The sequence below is a fragment of the Phocoena sinus genome, chromosome 1, assembly GCF_008692025.1.
Source record: "Phocoena sinus isolate mPhoSin1 chromosome 1, mPhoSin1.pri, whole genome shotgun sequence".
NCBI lineage: Eukaryota > Metazoa > Chordata > Mammalia > Artiodactyla > Phocoenidae > Phocoena > Phocoena sinus.
In genome coordinates this window covers 79727467-79748709 of record NC_045763.1, presented here as the reverse complement: position 1 = coordinate 79748709, position 21243 = coordinate 79727467, and the positions used below count along the sequence as shown (strand labels likewise).

Genomic DNA, 21243 nt, shown 5'->3' with positions numbered 1-21243 from the left:
CTTGTTAGAGAAGGCATAGGACCTGCAGTTAGGGAGGAGGCCTGGGCTCTTCCACTAGGCTTTGCTTATAGACTATCTGTGCTCCTGAGAGCCAGACCAGAGAGTGGAAAGAGCACTAAACAGAGGGACATGCAGACTTAGGTACCACCTCCCTCAGACAATGGGTTTGTGATCTCGGACAAGCCATTTAGGCTTTCCTCTTCAGAAAAAGTCTCCATGGTTTCTTCCAATTGGAAAGTCCCACAATTCTAGAATTACATTAGGAGATGAAGGGGGAAAATAAAAAGGATAGGAGGTGACTCTTTGGCTCAGGAGAAGGCAAACTAGGATAGATATGGAATAGGAGGAAGTGCTGGGAGTAAAGGTGATAGGTGACCAGTGAGCTCTGAAAACCAGAGCATGATCTGTGAGCCTTCAAACACCCAGGTGGGTGAGAGGGGGTAAAGTGCTAATCTTGGGTGCTGTTTACCTAAACCTCCGAAGAAACGGCTTTGCAGACCTGTAGGTTAAACAGGATTCCACTCTGAACAGTCATGAGATGTTGAAGAAAGTTAATTTTTTAAAATTTTTTAAATTTTATTTTTTTTGTGTTACGTAGGCCTTTCACTGTTGCGGCCTCTCCCGCTGCAGAGCACAGGCTCCGCCGGCCCGGACGCGCAGGCTCAGCGGCCATGGCTCACGGGCCCAGCCGCTCCGCGGCACGTGGGATCCTCCCAGACCGGGGCATGAACCCGTGTCCCCCGCATCGGCAGGTGCACTTTCAACCACTGCACCACCAGGGAAGCCCGAGAAAGTTATTTTTTCATTTGTTTTCTCATCTGTAAAATGGGAATAACACACCAAATAAAACCTTGTTGGATGGATTGAGACAGCACGCATGAATAACCTGGGGGAGCACCTGGCCCGTAGCAGGAGGTAAATAATGTTACTGTTGTAATGGATTTCCCCCGATATGATGTTTCTCCCGAGGTGACAGACTCCAAGCTGAAGCAGCAGGGATGAAATGATTAGATTTTTATCTTTCCTCAGTTTGAAGCCATTAATGAGGCTTATGATGTATTGTTCTTCCCAGGTATCACAGGTCCAGCAAATTTCCCTCAAGCCTCTTAATGCAGACTGAATCAATGCTCCTTCACTTGGCTACTTCTTCAGGATTTCCCTTTTCACGGAGCAGTTGCCTGAGACCGATTCAGACTATTACGAAAAGAGTGACAGAATGGCTCTTTTCGCCCCATAATGATCTGAGTAGTTTCTTTATGAAATACTATAGAGGCAATAAGACAAGGATGTGAATCCTAACCCAGTTCAAGGAAAGACTAGAAGGAAACTCTCTTCACACAGGTGGCGTTTGGTCCCCCCAGTGTTTTAACATTTGCCTGGGTACTAATTTACAAGGAGCACCAAATATTATCGGAATAATTGGCAATAGGTCAGGACCAGTTAATGCGGGTTTTCACATGCCACTCATTAGGTTACCAGCCTAAGGAATGCAAATTGGTCCTACTTCCATTCAGCACAGTGAATAAGTCTGTTATTTGGAATTTGAAAATTGTGACAGGAAGGGAGAATCTTGATAACTGAAAGACATTTATTTTTTCAAATACATTCTGACTTTATTCAGCATGTTATATGCAATGGTCCAAATCGATTATTCCTCTTCTGATAAAGTTACCACAACCTGAGGTAACTGAGAAACCATCCTTTCCCTACTAGAATCCCATTTGCCTCAGGTTCCTAAGGTTGCAAGCACGCCTCGCCAGCTGACAATCACATTCCCCTGGACATTGTGATTTGAAAGACATTTATTTTTTATTTTTTTTAAAGATTTTTTTGGATGTGGACCACTTTTTAAAAGTCTTTCTAGAATCTGTTACAGTACTGCTTCTGTTTTATGTTTTGGTTTTTTGGCCGCGAGGCGTGTGGGATCTTAGCTCCCTGACCAGGGATCGAACCCGTACCCCCTGCACTGGAAGCACCCCCTGCACTGGAAGGCAAAGTCTTAACGACTGGACTGCCAGGGCAGTCCCCTTGAAAGACATCTATTTTGATGAGTACAAACTAAAACATCTCCCTTGATATGATGGGCATTTAATACTCTCAAAGTTGGGATTTAGTAAAGGGTGATTTGTGTAAGCTTGGAATATGTGGTTAGGACAATGCTAAACAGCCCAGTCAGAGAGAGAGACTGGAGGGTGTAGGGCCTGAGATCTGGAAAGGGCCAAAAGAGTAGGATGCTCTGAGGGGGAGAAAGAGCGGGGAGACCCAGCAGCTGAGAGGCCTGCTCATGAGGCCTGGGAAAAGAGACTGTCTACTGGGAGTGTTTGACAGAAATGCTATGAGGACCCCTACCTCCACCTGTCTCTCTGCTCAATCATCTTTAAGCTCTACCTTACTCTTGTGAGAGTTTTGCTTTTGGAGAAGGATATAGACAGCTGACATAAAGGTTCATGATTTTTACTAATAGAAAAGCAGTTTCCCGCATCTCTACCAAGTACATACTGAATGAATATTCAAAGCATGTTTAAAGGGGTGACAAACTGTTACCTGCCCAGGGCACCTGCATGTCTGGTCTGGTCCTGGTGCCGGCCACTGCATGGGGTTTTCTAAGTGCATCTCATCTGAGATGGAGTCACCGAGATTCAGTGAGGGCCACTGAATTCTCAAGATCTTACCTTGGGGGCGCTGGGGGCTGCATTTTATAAAGGCAGGGCAAGGAGAAACTGAATAAAAAGGGGAGGAAATAGGAACCAGGCGAACTTCTATTTGATTTCTTCTCATCTCAGCGGCAGAGGGAGGCAGAGAGTAAAAAACGATGTGCCTGAGCCCTAAATGAATAAACAACAGGCCTGTGTAAAAAGGCAAACAAAATTTAAGGTATTTGTTATAAGAAATAATTTGAAAAGCTTCTCAGCAGCACACAGGCAGTTCTATAGAATCATTGGTATTTAGGAGGCAAGACTTAGAACTCTTGTCTAAATCATGATGAGACAACACAGGGTGGAGAGAGACTTGTATCTTCCAAGTCATTGAAAAATGACTGCATTTTTCGCATGTTGAAAAATGGCTTTTTTCTGATCCTTCGTTGGCGTATTAGATACATATTCCTCTGTAAATATGGGGCTGAGTTCAAGGTCTGGCTTTGTGCTTTTGGATAAACTGCTCTCCTCTAACCTCGGAGATGAGAGGGACACAGAAAACAAGCTAGGAACCTGGATTTCAGAGAATCCACTCATGTCAGAAACTCAAACACGAGCTGCATCTCCAGAGCATCAAACGGTGGCCTCAACAGCACCGACACAGCCTCTGTCTGCACAGCCAGGCCCCCTTCACCGCATGTTTGAAGAGTGATTTTGGAAAGTGGAGGCGAGTGCTGAACAACGTGGAGCCACCCTTGTCCCCATGCTCATGGGCATGGGGGCAGGTGACTGCCCCGTGGCCTGTTAGACAGGACCCAGCGCCTAAAGCACCTTGCAGTGACGCCTTGGGTCAGGCACTGGCTTCGTTCCCTCAACATATTCCCATTCCTGAGGCATTTAGGGTGAGGGAAAGCCTTGCCTGAGGTATGCATTTCCTGGGAAAAATAGGACCATCTGGTTTCCTTCATCATCTGGTTCAGTCTATAACGAGTTCTGTCCTCCAGCAGAGAAAAGTTCTTACTATCTGCTTTCTAATGTGTTTCCGAAACTGTGTATGTGGTTGAGAGTCTTCTATCCAAAAGTTCAAACTATTATGTGCCTAATTTACTCGATAGTTCGAGTGTTTTCTCCCTTTACTAAACCTTCACAACATTTCTTGTCTTGTAGTTTTTTACTTTTTATTTACCTGGTCCACTATTCAATGTCAGTGCGAAACTAACAGTAGATGGAGAAACAGGAGCCAGGAAGAGAGGGAGAGAGATGGGTTGGTTTGTGAACATCAGTCCCCAAGGATGAACACTATTCGACAGATGGACTTATTAGGAGTGACAGATTCCACACCCTCAACACTCCCCCACAGTGCATTCTAGGATCAATTCAACAGTTTTCAGGGACTTGATAATTTGTGGCCATTGTAGTGTACACTGAAAACTCATACTACTGTTATGAGATTCGTATGTAAATCTAAACTCCATCATTTGGTGAACAATATAACAGTACAACTGCACAGGAAACCCTGGGAAGAGGAGGGAATCACTTCTGGAACTTGGGCACTGATACGTGTATACAGGTAAAATTAGTCCAGTCGACTTCTTCCAACACTGAACCTGTTTTTATTTGCCATTTATTATAAAAATTGAATCTTTATTTTACACAAAAGTTATTTTAAAAACAGTAAAGCTTACCAAAACCTACTGAATCTCAGGCAGAGGGATTTACCACCAAAATGCAGATTTACATGGTAAACCTGAGGGCCAAAATCATTCAACTCAAAACAATCTCACATTTTCTAGTAATCCATTATCAGAAGCGAAAACCAATTATGTACATGTTTCAGAATATGTGACAAAGACAAAAAAAACAAATGCTAGCCTTCACTGTGAAGCTAACCAAAGAAAATGTCTCTACTCAGGACTGGCCCATTATTTTGCTGAGAGTGAAACATTTGAAGAGTTTTTAAAATATTTAAGCATAAATATTTAGGTTTATATACAACACACATATACACAAACACATCCATTCTAATTCCATGCCCCTCTGTATTTTTTAAATCGCACCATCTCTGTTAGAGATAACATATAACATGCAGGAGGCATTCCTAATTGTTCTTCTCAGCAGCAGTGTTCTATACAAGTCAAATGCAAAATTTAAATATGAATTAATTTCAACCAGAAGCCAGCTCAACTCAGTACTTTGGCTCATATGTTCTATGTTAATGCTTTGGGGTTGATGAAATTGTTCATATAAAAAAAAAAAAGTTGAAGAGAATGTAGTCCATTACCAAAGGTACTTAGTAGATAGTTCCCAGTGGATGTAGAAGTGATGGACCAGAAACAGAAAGAAACCAATTAAATAGGACTGCAGTTTTTTCACTGCTTCAGCTTTCATATCCAGCTGAAGATAAGAAATAATTATATCCAGGGCATTTTGCAACAGTTACTAGTTTAGGCCATTTCATGTATATAATGTCTTCATAATTCAAACCAGGATGCAAAATAACTCCTCCCCTCTCCCACCAGCCTTCCTCTTGTTTCCAGAAAGAAATAAACACAGATTCTGATGCAATATACAGTTCCTGAAAACAAAGTGGATTTACAGTTCCATTCTCATCTCATGCTGCTGGTACAGATGAGGGATCATTGGATCAGCTCTAAACACTGCAGGGATGGGTCAAGTAGAACTATTCAATTAGGCATAATTACAGGCTCTGGCTTCCCCCCAAATAAATACATGCTCAAGTAGTATCGCAAGTTCTCTAGCACAAATATATTTTGTTACTATATAAATTTAAGGAGATGGGTGAGTGGAGAGGGAAAACAAAATACCTTACGTGGATGGGACAATGCTAAGAGAAAGTGACGATGGAAAGAGCATTTGATTGAAAATACAAGGAAATAAAGCTATAAATCCACAGAATAATTGTTTGATTATTTTAATGGTTTCTGAACCCATCAATATTATGCAATACTTTAATTCAACATACAAAATTTGAATCATGAGACACCTGAAGAACAGAAACAAATATTTTCACTATCAAACAATAATGTTTCGCAGATAACTCACTGCAGCTCACCACAGCACACACATTGGAGCTAGGCCACAACAATGAGACCTTGAGGATCTCTGTTTACCCTGTTTAACACAAACATTTGCTAAGTGACAGTGAAGCATGGTGATATCAGAGGAACAATGAAGACTGAGGATGAAGAATGAAAACACCGTATCTATGTGCCACACAGATATACCCTGATGTATGTTAGTGAAGGAACACTACACCTTACAAGAAATGCTCAAAACCACTTAGGTCGCTGACCAAGTTTGAGCATTTAGTTTTAACATTACAACTAAGAGAACAGAATACTCCATGATTACAAGTAAGGAATAAAAGAATTAATATCCTAGCATTAACCTACAACCTCTTACAACTTTAGAAAAATATTAAACATATCCAAAACTAATAGATTACATTTTGTATACATGTGGCGTGTGTGTGTCTGTGTGTGAGTGCAAGCTCATCATTGTGTATCTGTGTGTGTATGTAAATAAAATGAACCGATGCTAGCATAAGCCTTCAACTTTGTTCTAATAACATCCATGTTTATTTTTTGAAAAATGCACTACACGTTCTTGGAAATCAAGTATCAACTAAAGTCTTAAAATTATAATTGAATAAACTTAATTTTGTTCATTTAAAATCCTCTTCCAAATTGAAGATCTGCTCCAACATTGCAGTAAAGGTGGCATCAAACATCACAATTTTGTGTGTTAAGTGGTGGTCTCAGAGTTCATGGCATCAGTGCTACATCATTTCAAAAGTTACCTAAACACTGGAGTGTAGGATTGAAATAAAGAAGTAAACCTAAAAACTATGGCATGAAGAACAACAGAGTTTGCATTAGTAACCAAACCCTAGTGTTTGGGAAGAAGCTTACAGAACTCATTATTGATCCTGATAGTAACTTGCTTCCAGAAATTTAGAAGGGTGATAAGGAAGGTTTGGCTAGTGACTTCTGCAGGTGAACAGAACTGATGACTAGCCGGGAGGAGTTGTAGTTTGTCAGGGGAATAGTAGCAAATCTGAAATTTGTTTTAAAAACTCTTCCTGATAGAAGGGGGTAAGATTTTTCATACACATTATGGCTAATTATATGGCCCAAAACATTTAAACATATTTCCATGTATCATATTCATGTTCCAAACATAAGATAATCCTATCCAACACTGGAATCGGTACACGTGACAATTCTATCGTGCAACAGAGATGTGAAACATTAAAATGACAAAGAACTCAACATTCAAAAGATTGAAAATAACATAAAACCCTAGATATAGTCAGAATCTGTTTTCTGAAATCCTACAAGAAAGTTTCATCAGTTATGCCTGGCTCCCTGAGAACTTGAATGTTCTGACTAAAGGCAAGTTTTGGTAAGAATTGCATTTTTACACTGTTCTTTGTCATTCAGAATAAACAATAATGTTTTAGGCAGCTTTTGGTGTTTTATATTTTTTATAGCTATTACTCAAATTTCATTTGATGTGAACAATTCTTTTCTCTGAGTGTTAGTCCAGGGGTGTGTGGCAGGTGAGGGAAGCTACATTTTGCCATAATTTAGACTTTCATCTTTCTGGAAGGGACAAAGCAAGAGGAAACATACCATACAACACAATTCCATGTTTACAGTACTCTTTACCCATAGTGTTTTCCAGTTTTGTCTAGGTGCAGTTAATAGATTACTTCATAGTTACATCCAAAATGAGACAGCATCACAATGCCTAGACCCATTAGAGAAAAACACATTGAAAATGTACGTTTCCCCAAAATGAGTCAGTCGATTTTATTCATTTTACAATATGCATGATAATAAAAAGCCAAACACAAAGCTCTTTATAAAAAAGAGCAAAATGTATTCCAGAAAAGTTAGACAAAGGCATGAGATGAATTTCAGTTAACCAGATCTATTTCTTTGTGAGCTTTGAGAACTCATTTTAAGCACTGAATTTTAAGCTGAGTGTTTTACATTATAATCCTATCTAGAGATCATGCAGATGGAGAAGAAAGTATTTTGCTTAACTCTTACTTAATTTCTACAGAATGCTTTAAAATCCGTTTTAAAGATTCAAATCTGCACCTCTCCCCTCCATCACAGTTTTTGAAGTAATTAAGAATTGTACCCGTACAATAGCACAGCACTAGGGAAGAGAGAGGTAGATGATGTGGCCATCCTCTTACAAGGAAACCCCCCAAATATTTTAGGGCATGAAACACAAGGCTTTTGTTATCCAAAAGTAATTAGTTGCAGAGTACAAAAACATTTTGGAACAGAATGTGCACAAATATGAGAACCATACGCAGCCAAAACCAAGTATATTAATAGTAAATTCTTAAAGAAAAGGATGTGTTCTCTGTACCTTACAAAAATTATTCTCACAGATTTTGAATCCAAGATTATACAATAAAAATATCTGTATGTTTTACATTTAATATAAAAATGATTAGCAAATAAAAAAGGCTTTGATGATATACAAGAAAAAATTTGAGTATACATTAATTTTTAGGATGCCCTGAGGGTGACATGTCCTAAGTACCCTGCTCCTGTTCTATGCAAAGGCCAAAGGCAGGCACTTTCTCAGGGTTCATCATTGTTGTTAAGAGAAAATCAGATGGAGGAAGACTCAAAACAAGCTGGGACAGGAAGTAAAAATTAAGCCAGAAGGAATTCTGCCTAGCACAATGTACCCTGCCTAAAACTATTTAAGACCATAAATCAAAGACAGTGCTCAGTGTACACATCAAGGGAATTTATGTTGATGAGTTTATGGTCTAGGTGATAAATATCAAAACAGGAAGTCAGTTAAAACAAGTATGCAAATAAGTAATACCTAATCTTCAAAAGATACAAACTGCAGTGTAGAGATTCAATAATTTCATGTCCCCATTCCACCCTCCAAGCGTACTTCTTATATTTCCATAAGTTAAAGATCAATTATTCACAAAACTTTAGTTCAGTGTTAATACTTTTTACCTGTTTAATTTAGGGATAGACACTGAGTTGCTTTAATAAGACATTGGGTTATAGTTAGTCATAATTATCCATTGTTCATCTTTACAACTTAGGAAAATTGAGTTCTCAGATAAAGCCCTGGAGTGTACTTTTAAAAATTATTTTCCTCTTTTTTTTTTTATTATTTTTTTTTTTTTATTTTCCTCTTTAGGTCAACATTTATCTAAGCATGTCTGCAAACGTTCTGTTACAGGGGGAGGAAGAGTATTGAGCAAATTCTCCTCAACAATCAGACAGCTCCGTTTGAGGGACTGACATCCTTCCAGTTCAGGAGGAAGTGTTTCCAGGTAATTACCAATGAGCTCCAGATGAGTAAGGTTCGACAGCTCACCCACGTGAGGGGACAAGCTCATCAGGCTATTTTTCCCCAAAAGTAAACACTGCAGCTTTTTGCACTGAAACAGCCCATCTGGTAGCATCTCAATCTGGAAAGGGAAAAGAAGAAGCCAGTAAAACTGTTTCCTGATGGCCTACCATAATACATCTATTTACCTATACCCCTACCTTTTCCCCAAAACATTTCTAGACATTTTACAGAGGTACATATAATAATGATGATACACTTGAAGTAGATGGGAAAGATAAAGGAAAAATACGGACATCCTGACATGGAGTCAGGATTGAGGCTACCTTGAACTTCTATAAACCCCTGCTGCATATGTGTGGGCAACAGATTTGGCTCTGAACATTCTAACAAGCAACACTCAGTTCTCAAAGGAAACCTAATCGGTTATATACTCATTGTCCCTGAGATAAAAAACAAATCAGTGGGCTTCCCTGGTGGTGCAGTGGTTGAGAATCTGCCTGCTAATGCAGGGAACACGGGTTCGAGCCCTGGTATGGGAGGATCCCACATGCCGCGGAGCAACTGGGCCCGTGAGCCACAACTATTGAGCCTGCGCGTCTGGAGCCTGTGCTCCGCAACACGAGAGGCCGCGATAATGAGTGGCCCGCGCACCGCGATGAAGAGTGGCCCCCGCTTGCCACAACTAGCCACAACCTCAGTCAAATTGCTCTGAGCCTCAGTTTCAGTATCAGTAAAGTGAAAGGGGTGGACTAGAACAGAGATTGGCAAAGTTTTTCTCTAAAGGAGCGGAACAGTAAATATTTTAGGTTTTGCAGGGCAAGTGGCAAAACTGAAAATATTATGTAGGTACTTACAATAACAAGAGAGAAAACATTTCATACATTTAAGTGATGTAATTAAAAATACAATAACACAATTGAGTACAATTTCTTTGTAATACAGGCCCACTAAGGAGAACAATGCAACTTATTCATGGACACTGAAATTTGAATTTCATATAATTTTCATATGTGATGAAATATTATTATTCTTTTGATTTTTTTCCCCAACCACTTAAAAATTTAAAAACCATTCTTAGGTCAGGCTGTGGGAAGATCTGGCTCCCAGGCTGTAGCTTGCTGACCTCAGGACCAATGACCCACAGTGTTCCTTTCAGATACAAGAGTCTCTTAATCTATATTCCTACTTCTAAATCATAATGATTAAACCTTTCCACAGGGTTTTGTTTCTTGACTGTCCTCTCCCAACCCTTGTGTATGCTACAACCAGAGCCTCCTTTGAAGGTACTGATTCAGGCTAACTAGCACTTTCAGGCTCAAGCCTCACCTCAGCTACTACCCAGTGACTCAAACTTGAACTAGACTGGTAGAATTCAAGGCACTCTCCACTCCGACCCACCTTCTAAAGGCTCTCATCTCTTATTACATCTGCCGATGCCTGTTGCAATCCTCTGGGCATGACCTCTATAGTCCTTTCACATTTCCCCAGTCAATGTTCTCAGGAACACTCTTCTCAAGAATTACCATGGAAAAGAACACCCTGCTCAACTATGTGTGGCAAACGTTGCACACCATATCTCCCTCTTGGAGAAGCACAATGCATGTTCATATGTTAAAGTCTCTGAGGAATCCTGCAGCAAAAATATGCTAAAAAATGTTTAATGTTTTTTTGTGATAAAACTTATTACTATTCAGTGGAGTAAACTCTGGAGTGCCCTCTCAGTGAATGTCTGTCATTTGGGGGGCTGCCCCACATCTTCTATGTCCTGAGAATTCCCTACCTTATCTTGGTGGGACTCTTGGTGGGAAGCAGAGCCCACTTCCAACTAGAGGAACTGAAAACAAAAGATCCTTGTGTTCCCAGATAACTTACAGCTCAAGTGTGAGCATTCTTAAGCTCTGTCAGGTGCTCAGACGTGGGCCTCGTGTCACAAAGCAGCAGAAACCATGAAGAACCGATTTTGTGGGCGGGCAAGGGCTACAGTAGCAGCAGCATCATTTTCAGGACAGCACTGGTGTGCAGTGCTGGTATCGTCAGTGTCAAGGTATCTTCCTCATTTTACTTTTGTACTATGATTTTGGCTGCATTTCTTTCGCTATCTAACTTTGTGCTTGATTGTTTTCCAAGCTTCATTCTTCAGCCTTTTCAGTGATGAGATACATGACAGCCTTTCAATAAATGTATTTTCTGCGTAACCCCAGAGTTAGTATTTGTTGCCTCCATCTATAAACCTGACACACTGCCCAAGTCTTTAAAAAAGAAGAGTCTGATATATACACTACCAAATGTAAAATAGATAGCTAGTGGGAAGCAGCCGCATAGCACGGAGAGATCAGCTCCGTGCTTTGTGTCCACCTAGAGGGGTGGGATAGGGAGGGTGGGAGGGAGACGCAAGAGGGAGACGATATGGGGATATATGTGTATGTATAGCTGATTCACTTTGTTATAAAGCAGAAACTAACACAGCATTGTAAAGCAATTATACTCCAATAAAGCTGTTTAAAAAAAAAAAGAAGTCTTTAAAAACTGTTCTTTCAGGAATCTTTACCAACTTCCATTCCAAATGGAGGAATCAACTCACATTTCTGTGTATATGCACGTCTAAGTATTTATGCAGCAGGTTTGATGTTTTATTTTCTGATTTTTATAAATATTTTGGTCTACTTCATAGACTCATGAGAACCTTAAGGTTTCAAGAAGGAACCTTGAAATTAGTTAAATCCCTATATGAAACATGAATCCTTAATTCCCTTTAACAATATTCCTACCAAGTGGTTGACAATTTATATCTGGACAGTTTTATTAATAAGAAAATCACTTCTCCCTTCTCAAATGTTCATTCAGTCTTTGGACAGCTTTCTGGGGAAAGATGAGAAATCTCCTGCTTGTCCAAGCTCTAACACTTACAGCTACTCCCAATAAGCTTTCTTTCCTATGTAAGGTCTTCCAAATATTCGAAGACCAATATTGTGGACTATTCTCTCTCCCTTCCCTCCCCAGTACTTCCTATAATTAGGATACACTACACCATCAGAGAGGAACGTTTCATCTGTCTGGTCACTGTCTTCTGAGTTCCAGTTTCTCCACATTCTTAGCAGGTAAGTCTCTTCATAGCTCTGATGAAGTGATCCTAACCCATTCAAAGGTGTCACAGTCATCGTTATGGCCCGGAGGATGCTCCACAACTGCTGGCTAGCCCACTTCTGAGACAACACAGACAAAGACACCGTTGTACTTTGGCCATAAACTTTCTTCAGCATAAGACTTTTCATATTACAAAGTACCCTTCAAGACAAAATATGTCTGACACTAACACCTAGTCTCCCTTTTAGCCACAATCAAGTCGGTAAACTTGGTGTCAAAGGTACCAATGATCTTAAAGTTAACGTTGAACTACAGAAAGCCGTTAACCTGCTTATACATTTAGATAATTCACGGCCCGCTGACAATTTAACCAGCCACGACTTTCAAAAATGTATGGAGTGGTCAAGAGGAGTTTCAAGATGGCGGAAGAGTAAGACGCGGAGATCGCCTTCCTCCCCACACATACATCAGAAATACATCTAAAAAAAAAAAAAAAAAAAAAAGAAATACATCTACACGTGGAACAACTCCTACAGAACACCTACTGAACGCTGGCAGAAGACCTCAGACTTCCCAAAAGGCAAGAAACTCCCCATGTACCTGGGTAGGGCAAAAGAAAAAAGGATAAACAGAGACAAAAGAATAGGGACGGAACCTGCACCAGTGAGAGGAAGCTGTGAAGGAGGAAGGGTTTCCACACACTAGAAGCCCCTTCGCGGGCGGAGACTGCGGGTGGCAGAGGGGGAAAGCTTCGGGGCCGCGGAGGAGAGCACAGCAACAGGGGTGCGGAGCGCAAAGCAGAGAGATTCCCGCACAGAGGATCGGTGCCGACACCAGCCCAAGACGCTTGTCTGCTCATCCGCTGGGGCGGGCAGGGCTGGGAGTTGAGGCTCGGGCTTCGGTCGGAGCGCCGGGAGAGGACTGGGGTTGGCGGCGTGAACACAGCCTTTAGGGCGTTAGTGCACCGCGGCTAGCCGGGAGGGAGTCTGGGAAAAAGTCTGGACCTGCCGAAGAGGCAAGAGACTTTTTCTTCCCTCTTTGTTTCCTGGTGCGCGAGGAGAGGGGATTAAGAGTGCTGCATAAAGGAGCTCCAGAGACGGGCACGAGCCGCGGCTAAAAGCGCGGACCCCAGAGACGGGCATGAGACGCTAAGGCTGCTGCTGCAGCCACCAAGAAGCCTGTGTGCGAGCACAGGTCACTATCCACACCCCGCTTCCGGGAAGCCTGTGCAGCCCGCCACTGCCAGGGTCCCAGGATCCAGGGACAACTCCCCCCTGGAAAACACATGGCGCGCCTCAGGCTGGTGCAACGTCACAGTGGCCTCTGCCACCGCAGGCTCGCCCCGCATCCGTAACCCTCCCTCCCCCCGGCATGAGTGAGTCAGAGCCCCCAAATCAGCTGCTACTTTAACCCCGTCCTGTCAGAGTGAAGAACAGACACCCTCAGGTGACCTACATGAAGAAGCAGGTCCAAATCCAAAGCTGAACCTCAGGAGCTGTGTGAACAAAAAAGAGAAAGGGAAATCTCTCCCGGCAGCCTCAGAAGCAGCGGATTAAATCTCCACAATTAACTTCATGTACCCTGCATCTGTGGAATACCGGATTAGACAATGAATCATCCCCAATTGAGGAGGTGGACTTTGGGAGCAATATATATACATATTTTTTTCCCCCTTTTTGTGAGTGTGTATGTATATGCTTCTGTGTGTGATTTTGTCTGTATAGCTTTGCTTTTACAATTTGTCATAGGGTTCTGTCTGTCCTTTTTTTTTTGTTCGTTTTTAGTATATATATTTTTTTCTGCGGTACACGGGCCTCTCACTGTTGTGGCCTCTCCCGTTGCAGAGCACAGGCTCTGGACGCGCAGGCTCAGCGGCCATGGCTCACGGGCGTATCCGCTGCATGGCATGTGGGATCTTCCCGGACCGGGGCACGAACCCATGTCCCCTGGATTGGCAGGCGGACTCTCAACCAGTGTGCCACCAGGGAAGCCCTTTAGTATAGTTTTTAGTGCTTATTATCCTTGGTGGATTTGTTTTTTGGTTTGGTTGCTCTCTTCTTTCTTTTTTTTAATGATTACTTAAAATTTTTTTATTAATTATTTTTATTTTAATAACTTTATTTTATTTTATCTTCTTTCTTTCTTTCCTTCTTTTTTTTCCTCCCTTTTTCCTGAGCCGTGTGGATGACAAGCTCTTGGTGGTCCAGCCAGGAGTCAGGGCTGTGCCTCTGAGGTGGGAGAGCCAAGTTTAGGACATTGGTCCACAAGAGACCTCTCAGCTCCACGTAATATCAAATGGGGAAAATCTCCCAGAGATCTCCATCTCAACGCCAAGACCCAGCTCCACTCAACGACCAGCAAGTTCCAGTGCTGGACACCTTATGCCAAACGACTAGCAAGACAGGAACACAACCCCACCCATTAGCAGAGAGGCTGCCTAAAATCATAATACAGTCACAGACACCCCAAAACACACCACTGGACATGGACCTGCCCACCAGAAAGACAAGATCCAGCCTCATCCACTAGAACACAGGCACTAGTCCCCTCCCCAAGGAAGCCTACACAACCCACTGAAACACCTTAGTCACTGGGGGCAGACACCAAAAACAATGGGAACTACGAACCTGCAGCCTGCAAAAAGGAGACCCCAAACACAGTAAGTTAAGCAAAATGAGAAGACAGAGAAACACACAGCAGATAAAGGAGCAAAAAAACCCACCAGACCTAACAAATGAAGAGGAAATAGACAGTCTACCTGAAAAAGAATTCAGAATAATGATAGTAAAGATGATCCAAAATCTTGGAAATAGAACGGAGAAAATACAAAGAAATGTTTAACAAGGACCTAGAAGAACTAAAGAGTCAATAAACAATGATGAACAACACAATAAATAAAATTAAAAATTCTCTAGAAGGGATCAATAGCAGAATAACTGAGGCAGAATACAGGTAAGTGACCTGGAAGATAAAATAGTGGAAATAACTACTGCAGAGCAGAATAAAGAAAGAAGAATGAAAAGAATTGAGGACAGTCTCAGAGACCTCTGGGACAACATTAAATGCACCAACATTCGAATTATAGGGGTCCCAGAAGAAGAAGAGAAAAAGAAAGGGACTGAGAAAATATCTGAAGAGATTATAGTTGAAAACTTCCCTAATATGAGAAAGGAAATAGTTAATCGAGTCCAGGAAGCACAGAGAGTCCCATACAGGATAAATCCAATGAGAAACACGCCAAGACACATATTAATAAAACTATCAAAAATTAAATACAAAGAAAAAATATTAAAAGCAGCAAGGGAAAAACAACAAATAACATACAAGGGAATCGCCATAAGGTTAACAGCTGATCTTTCAGCAGAAACTCTGCAAGCCAGAAGGGACTGGCAGGACATATTTAAAGTGATGAAGGGGAAAAACCTACAACCAAGATTACTCTACCCAGCAAGGATCTCATTCAGATTTGGCGGAGAAATTAAAACCATTACAGACAAGCAAAAGCTAAGAGAATTCAGCACCACCAAACCAGCTTTACAACAAATGCTAAAGGAACTTCTCTAGGCAGGAAACACAAGAGAAGGAAAAGACCTACAATAACAAACACAAAACAATTAAGACAATGGTAATATGAACATACATATCAATAATTACCTTAAATGTAAATGCATTAAACGCTCCAACCAAAAGACACAGACTGGCTGAATGGATAAAAAACAAGACCTGTATACATGCTGTCTAAAGAAACCCACTTCAGACCTAGGGACACATACAGACTGAAAGTGAGGGTACGGAAAAAGATATTCCATGCAAATGAAAGTCAAAAGAAAGCTGGAGCAGCAATTCTCATATCAGACAAAATAGATTTTGAAACAAAGACTATTACAAGAGACAAAAAAGGACACTACATAATGATCAAGGGATCAATCCAAGAAGATACAGCAATTGTAAATATTTATGTACCCAACATAGAAGTACCTCAATACATAAGGCAAATACAGCCATAAAAGGGGAGATTGACAGTAACACAATCATAGTAGGGGATTTTAACACCCCACTTTCACCAATGGACAGATCATACAAAATGAAAATAAATAAGGAAACACAAGCGTTAAATGATACATTAAACAAGATGGACTTAATTGATATTTATAGGACATTCCATCCAAAAACAACAGAATACACTTTCTTCTCAAGTGCTCATGGAACATTCTGCAGGATAGATCATATCTTGGGTCACAAATCAAGCCTTGGTAAATTTAAGAAAATTGAAATCGTATCAAGTATCTTTTCTGACCACAATGCCATGAGACTAGATATCAATTACAGGGAAAAAATCTGTAAAAAATACAAACATGTGGAAGATAAACAATACACTACTTAATAACCAAGAAATCACTGAAGAATTCAAACAGAAAATCAAAAAATACCTACAAACAAATGACAATGAATACACGACGACCCAAAACCTACGGGATGCACCAAAAGCAGTTCTAAGAGGGAAGTTTATAGCAATACAATCCTACCTTAAGAAACAAAAATATCTCAAATAAACAACATAACCTTACACCTAAAGCAATCATAGAAAGAAGAACAAAAAACCCCCAAAGATAGTAGAAGGAAAGAAATCATAAAGATCAGATCAGAAATAAATGAAAAAGAAATGAAGGAAACTATAGCAAAGATAAATAAAACTAAAAGCTGGTTCTTTGAGAAGATAAACAAAACTGATAAACCATTAGCCAGACTCATCAAGAAAAAAAGGGAGAAGACTCAAATCAATAGAATTAGAAATGAAAAAGAAGTAACAACTGACACTGCAGAAATACAAAGGATCATGAGAGATTACTACAAGCAACTATATGCCAATAAAATGGATAACCTGGAAGAAATGGACAAATTCTTAGAAATGCACAACTTTCTCAGACTGAACCAGGAAGAAACAGAAAATATGAACAGACTAATCAAAAGCACTGAAATTGAAACTTTGATTAAAAATCTTCCAACAAACAAAAGCCAAGGACCAGATGGATTCAGAGGAAAATTCTATGAAACATTTAGAGAAGAGCTAACACCTATCCTTCTCAAACTCTTCCAAAATATAGCAGAGGGAGGAACACTCCCAAACTCATTCTACGAGGCCACCATCACCCTGATACCAAAATCAGACAAAGATGTCACAAAGAAAGAAAACTACAGGCCAATATCACTGATGAACATAGATGCAAAAATCCTCAAAAAAATACTAGCAAAAAGAATCCAACAGCACATTAAAAGAATCATAAACCATGATGAAGTGGGGTTTATCCCAGGAATGCAAGCATTCTTCAATATACGCAAATCAATCAATGTGATACAACATATTAACAAAGTGAAGGAGAAAAACCATATGATCATCTCAATAGATGCAGAGAAAGCTTTTGACAAAATTCAACACCCATTTGTGATAAAAAGCCTCTAGAAAGTAGGCACTGAGGGAACTTACCTCAACCTAATAAAGGCCATATATGACAAACCCACAGCCAACATCGTCTTCAATGGTGAAAAACTGAAACCATTTCCATTAAGATCAGGAACAAGAAAAAGTTGTCCACTGTCACCACTATTATTCAACATAGTTTTGGAAGTTTTAGCCACAGCAATCAGAGAAGAAAAAGAAATAAAAGGAATCCAAATCAGAAAAGAAGAAGTAAAGCTGTCACTGTTTGCAGATGACATGGTACTATACATAGAGAATCCTAAAGATGCTACCAGAAAACTACTAGAGCTAATCAACGAATTTGGTAAAGTAGCAGGATACAAAATTAATGCACGGAAATCTCTTGCATTCCTATACATTATTGATGAAGAACCTGAAAGAGAAATTAAGGAAACACTCCCATTTACCACTACAACAAAAAGAATAAAATACCTAGGAATAAACCTACCTAAGGAGACAAACTACCTGTATACAGAGAACTATAAGACCCTGATGAAAGAAATTAAAGACGACAAAAACAGATGGAGAGATATACCATGTTCTTGGATTGGAAGAATCAATACTGTGAAAATGACTATACTACCCAAAGAAATCTACAGATTCCATGCAATACCTATCAAACTACCAATGGCATTTTTCACAGAACTAAAACAAAAAATTTCAAAATTCGTATGGAAACACAGAAGACCCCGAATAGTCAAAGCAATCTTGAGAAAGAAAAATGGAGCTGGAGGAATCAGGCTCCTGGACTTCAGACTATACTACAAAGCTACAGTAATCAAGACAGTATGGTACTGGCACAAAAACAGAAATATAGATCAATGGAACAGGATAGAAAGCCCAGAGATTAACCCACGCACATATGGTTACCTTATATTTGATAAAGGAGGCTAGAATATACAGTGGAGAGAAGACAGCCTCTTCACTAAGTGGTGCTGGGAAAACTGGACAGTTACATGTATAACAATGAAATTAGAACATTCCCCAACACCATACACAAAAATAAACTCAAAATGGATTAAAGACCTAAAGGTAAGGCCAGACACTATCAAACTTTTAGAGGAAAACATAGGCAGAACACTCTATGACATAAATCACAGCAATAACCTTTTTGACACGCCTCCTAGAGAAATGGAAATAAAAACAAAAATAAACAAATGGGGGCTTCCCTGGTGGCGCAGTGGTTAAGAATCCGCCTACCAATGTAGAGGATATGGGTTCGAGCCCTGGTCTGGGAAGATCCCACATGCCACAGAGCAACTAAGCCCGTGTGCCACAACTACTGAGCCTGTGCTCTAGAGCCCGTGAGCCACAACTACTGAGCCCACGTGCCACAACTACTGAAGCCCGCGTGCCTAGAGCCCGTGCTCCACAACAAGAGAAGCTGCCGCATTGAGAAGCCCATGCACCGCAATGAAGAGTAGCCCCTGCTCGCCACAACTAGAGAAAGCCCGCGCACAGCAACAAAGACCCAACGCAGCCAAAAATAAAATAAATAAATTTATAAAAAAAATAAAATAAAATAAACAAATGGGACCTAATGAAACTTAAAAGTTTGCATAGCAAAGGAAACCATCACCAAGACGAAAAGACAACGCTCGGAATGGGAGAAAATATTTGCAAATGAAGCAACTGACAAAGGATTAACCTCCAAAATTTACAAGCAGCTCATGCAACTCAATATCAAAAAAACAAACAACCAAATCCAAAAATGGGCAGAAGATCGTAATAGACAGTTCTCCAAAGAAGATACACAGATTGCCAAGAAACACATGAAAGGATGCCCAAAATCACTAATCATTAGAGAAACGCAAATCAAAACTACGAGGTACCACCTCACACCAGTAAGGATGGCTATCATCAAAAAATCTACAAACAATAAATGCTGAAGAGGGTGTGGAGGAAAAGGAACCCTCTTGCACTGTTGGTGGGAATGTAAATTGATACAGCCACTATGGACAACAGTATGGAGGCTCCTTAAAAACCTAAAAATAGAACTACGATATGACCCAGCAATCCCACTACTGGGCATATACCCTGAGAAAACTATAATTCAAAAAGAGTCATGTACCACAATGTTCATTGCAGCTCTATTTACAATAGCCAGGACATGGAAGCAACCTAAGTGTTCATCGACAGATGAATGGATAAAGAAGATGTGGCACATATATACAATGGAATATCACTCAGCCATAAAAAGAAATGAAATTGAGTTATTTGTAGTGAGGTGGGTGGACGTAGAATGTGTCATACAGAGTGAAGTAAGTCAGAAAGAGAAAAATAAATACCGTATGCTCACACATATATATGGAATCTAAAAAAAAAAAAAAAAAAGGTTCTGACGAACCTTGGGGCAGGACAGGAATAAAGACACAGATGTAGAGAATGGACTTGAGGACTCGGAGTGGGAAGGGTAAGCTGGGACGAAGTAAGAGAGTTGCATGGACATATATACACTACCCAGTGTAAAATAGATAGCTAGTGGGAAGCAGCCACATAGCACAGGGAGATCAGCTGGGTGCTCTGTGACCAACTAGAGGGGTGGGATAGAGAAGGTGGGAGGGAGGGAGACGCAAGAGGGAGGAGATATGGGGATATATGTATATGTATAACTGATTCACTTTGTTATAAAAAAAGAATGGGTTGTCCCCTCATGGAGTAACCCTAAGTAGCAGAACTGAAGGGTCTTGGGGTATTATTCTTCCTACATATATTCAGAGATTGCTTAATAAAAGCGTGTTAATCTGTTCACACTGGAAGAAAAAAAAAATTATGGAGTGATTTAACTGTACAACAACTTGGTGAAACCAATGCCTTTCAAAAGAAGTATTTATACTTTTTATTATAGGTTTAACAACAGAAAAAGTATAACCAAAATACTAATATTAATCAACTGCATAATTAAACAACACTTATGATAAATCTCTAGACCTGTAGTTTTCAAAGTATGGTCACCAGACCAGCAGCACCAACTTTACCTGAGATTTTTAGAACTGCAAACTGCAGATCTACTTACTGAATCAGAACTGTGGAGTGGGGCTCAGCAATCTGTGTTTTAACAGGGCCTTCAGGTAATTCTGATGTAAACTGCTAATCTAGATCAACCTTAAAGGAGTTTTAAAACCTCAAAATCCTTTAAGACATGAAGATGTTTTGTTTATTGTATAATGGGTTCTATCCTTTTACGTATGAGTAAAATCATAGAATTCTAAAAGTCAGTATGAATTGTGCCTCATTCCCCACCTCTCTGGTATTTTTCCAACAATCCATGGTTTCTGAAAATACTGTCTGGTGATTAACATGTTTACTAGCCAACACCATGCTGGTAGCTATATTTAACATGAAATATGAATTATAAAAAGTCCAGGAGATAGTACCTTTTTGGGTAGAGCAGAAGAAAACAGTTCCCATTTTTAACTAGAGGAGGATCACTTTCATCTTTTGGCAGACCTGATTTGATAGGTTTTTTTTCTTTTTCCCATATGGATATTACCGTCATTCTCTTGCCCTTTCAGCCAGCATGATTTTTTGTCTTTTTCCTCCTCCTTCACATTTTAACCTAGGAAACTGCTCATTTATTTTGTTTTTTCTTGTTTCAGCAAAGTTAACTTTTCCTTAACTTGGCTTTACTGTTGCAAATTATGGTTCATTTTTAAAGCACAGATGCTGGAAAAA

The 21243-nt window shown here is 40.2% G+C and overlaps 1 protein-coding gene across 6 annotated transcripts in view; it reads right to left on the bottom strand.

The window, feature by feature from the left end:
* Window positions 1-5552: 5552 nt before the first annotated feature.
* The window catches only part of LRRC8B (leucine rich repeat containing 8 VRAC subunit B), a 71710-nt gene continuing 56019 nt past the window's right edge, over window positions 5553-21243 (bottom strand). For 3 of the 6 annotated variants that reach the window (XM_032603240.1, XM_032603232.1, XM_032603247.1), the window contains exon 5: window positions 11759-12208. In XM_032603240.1, the coding sequence (XP_032459131.1) occupies window positions 11915-12208 (294 nt within the window). In that variant the 3' untranslated portion in view covers window positions 11759-11914. Of the gene's footprint in view, window positions 9124-10105; window positions 11030-11758; window positions 12209-21243 lie in introns of those variants that run through there. The other 3 variants (XM_032603273.1, XM_032603256.1, XM_032603265.1) reach the window with 3 other exon arrangements.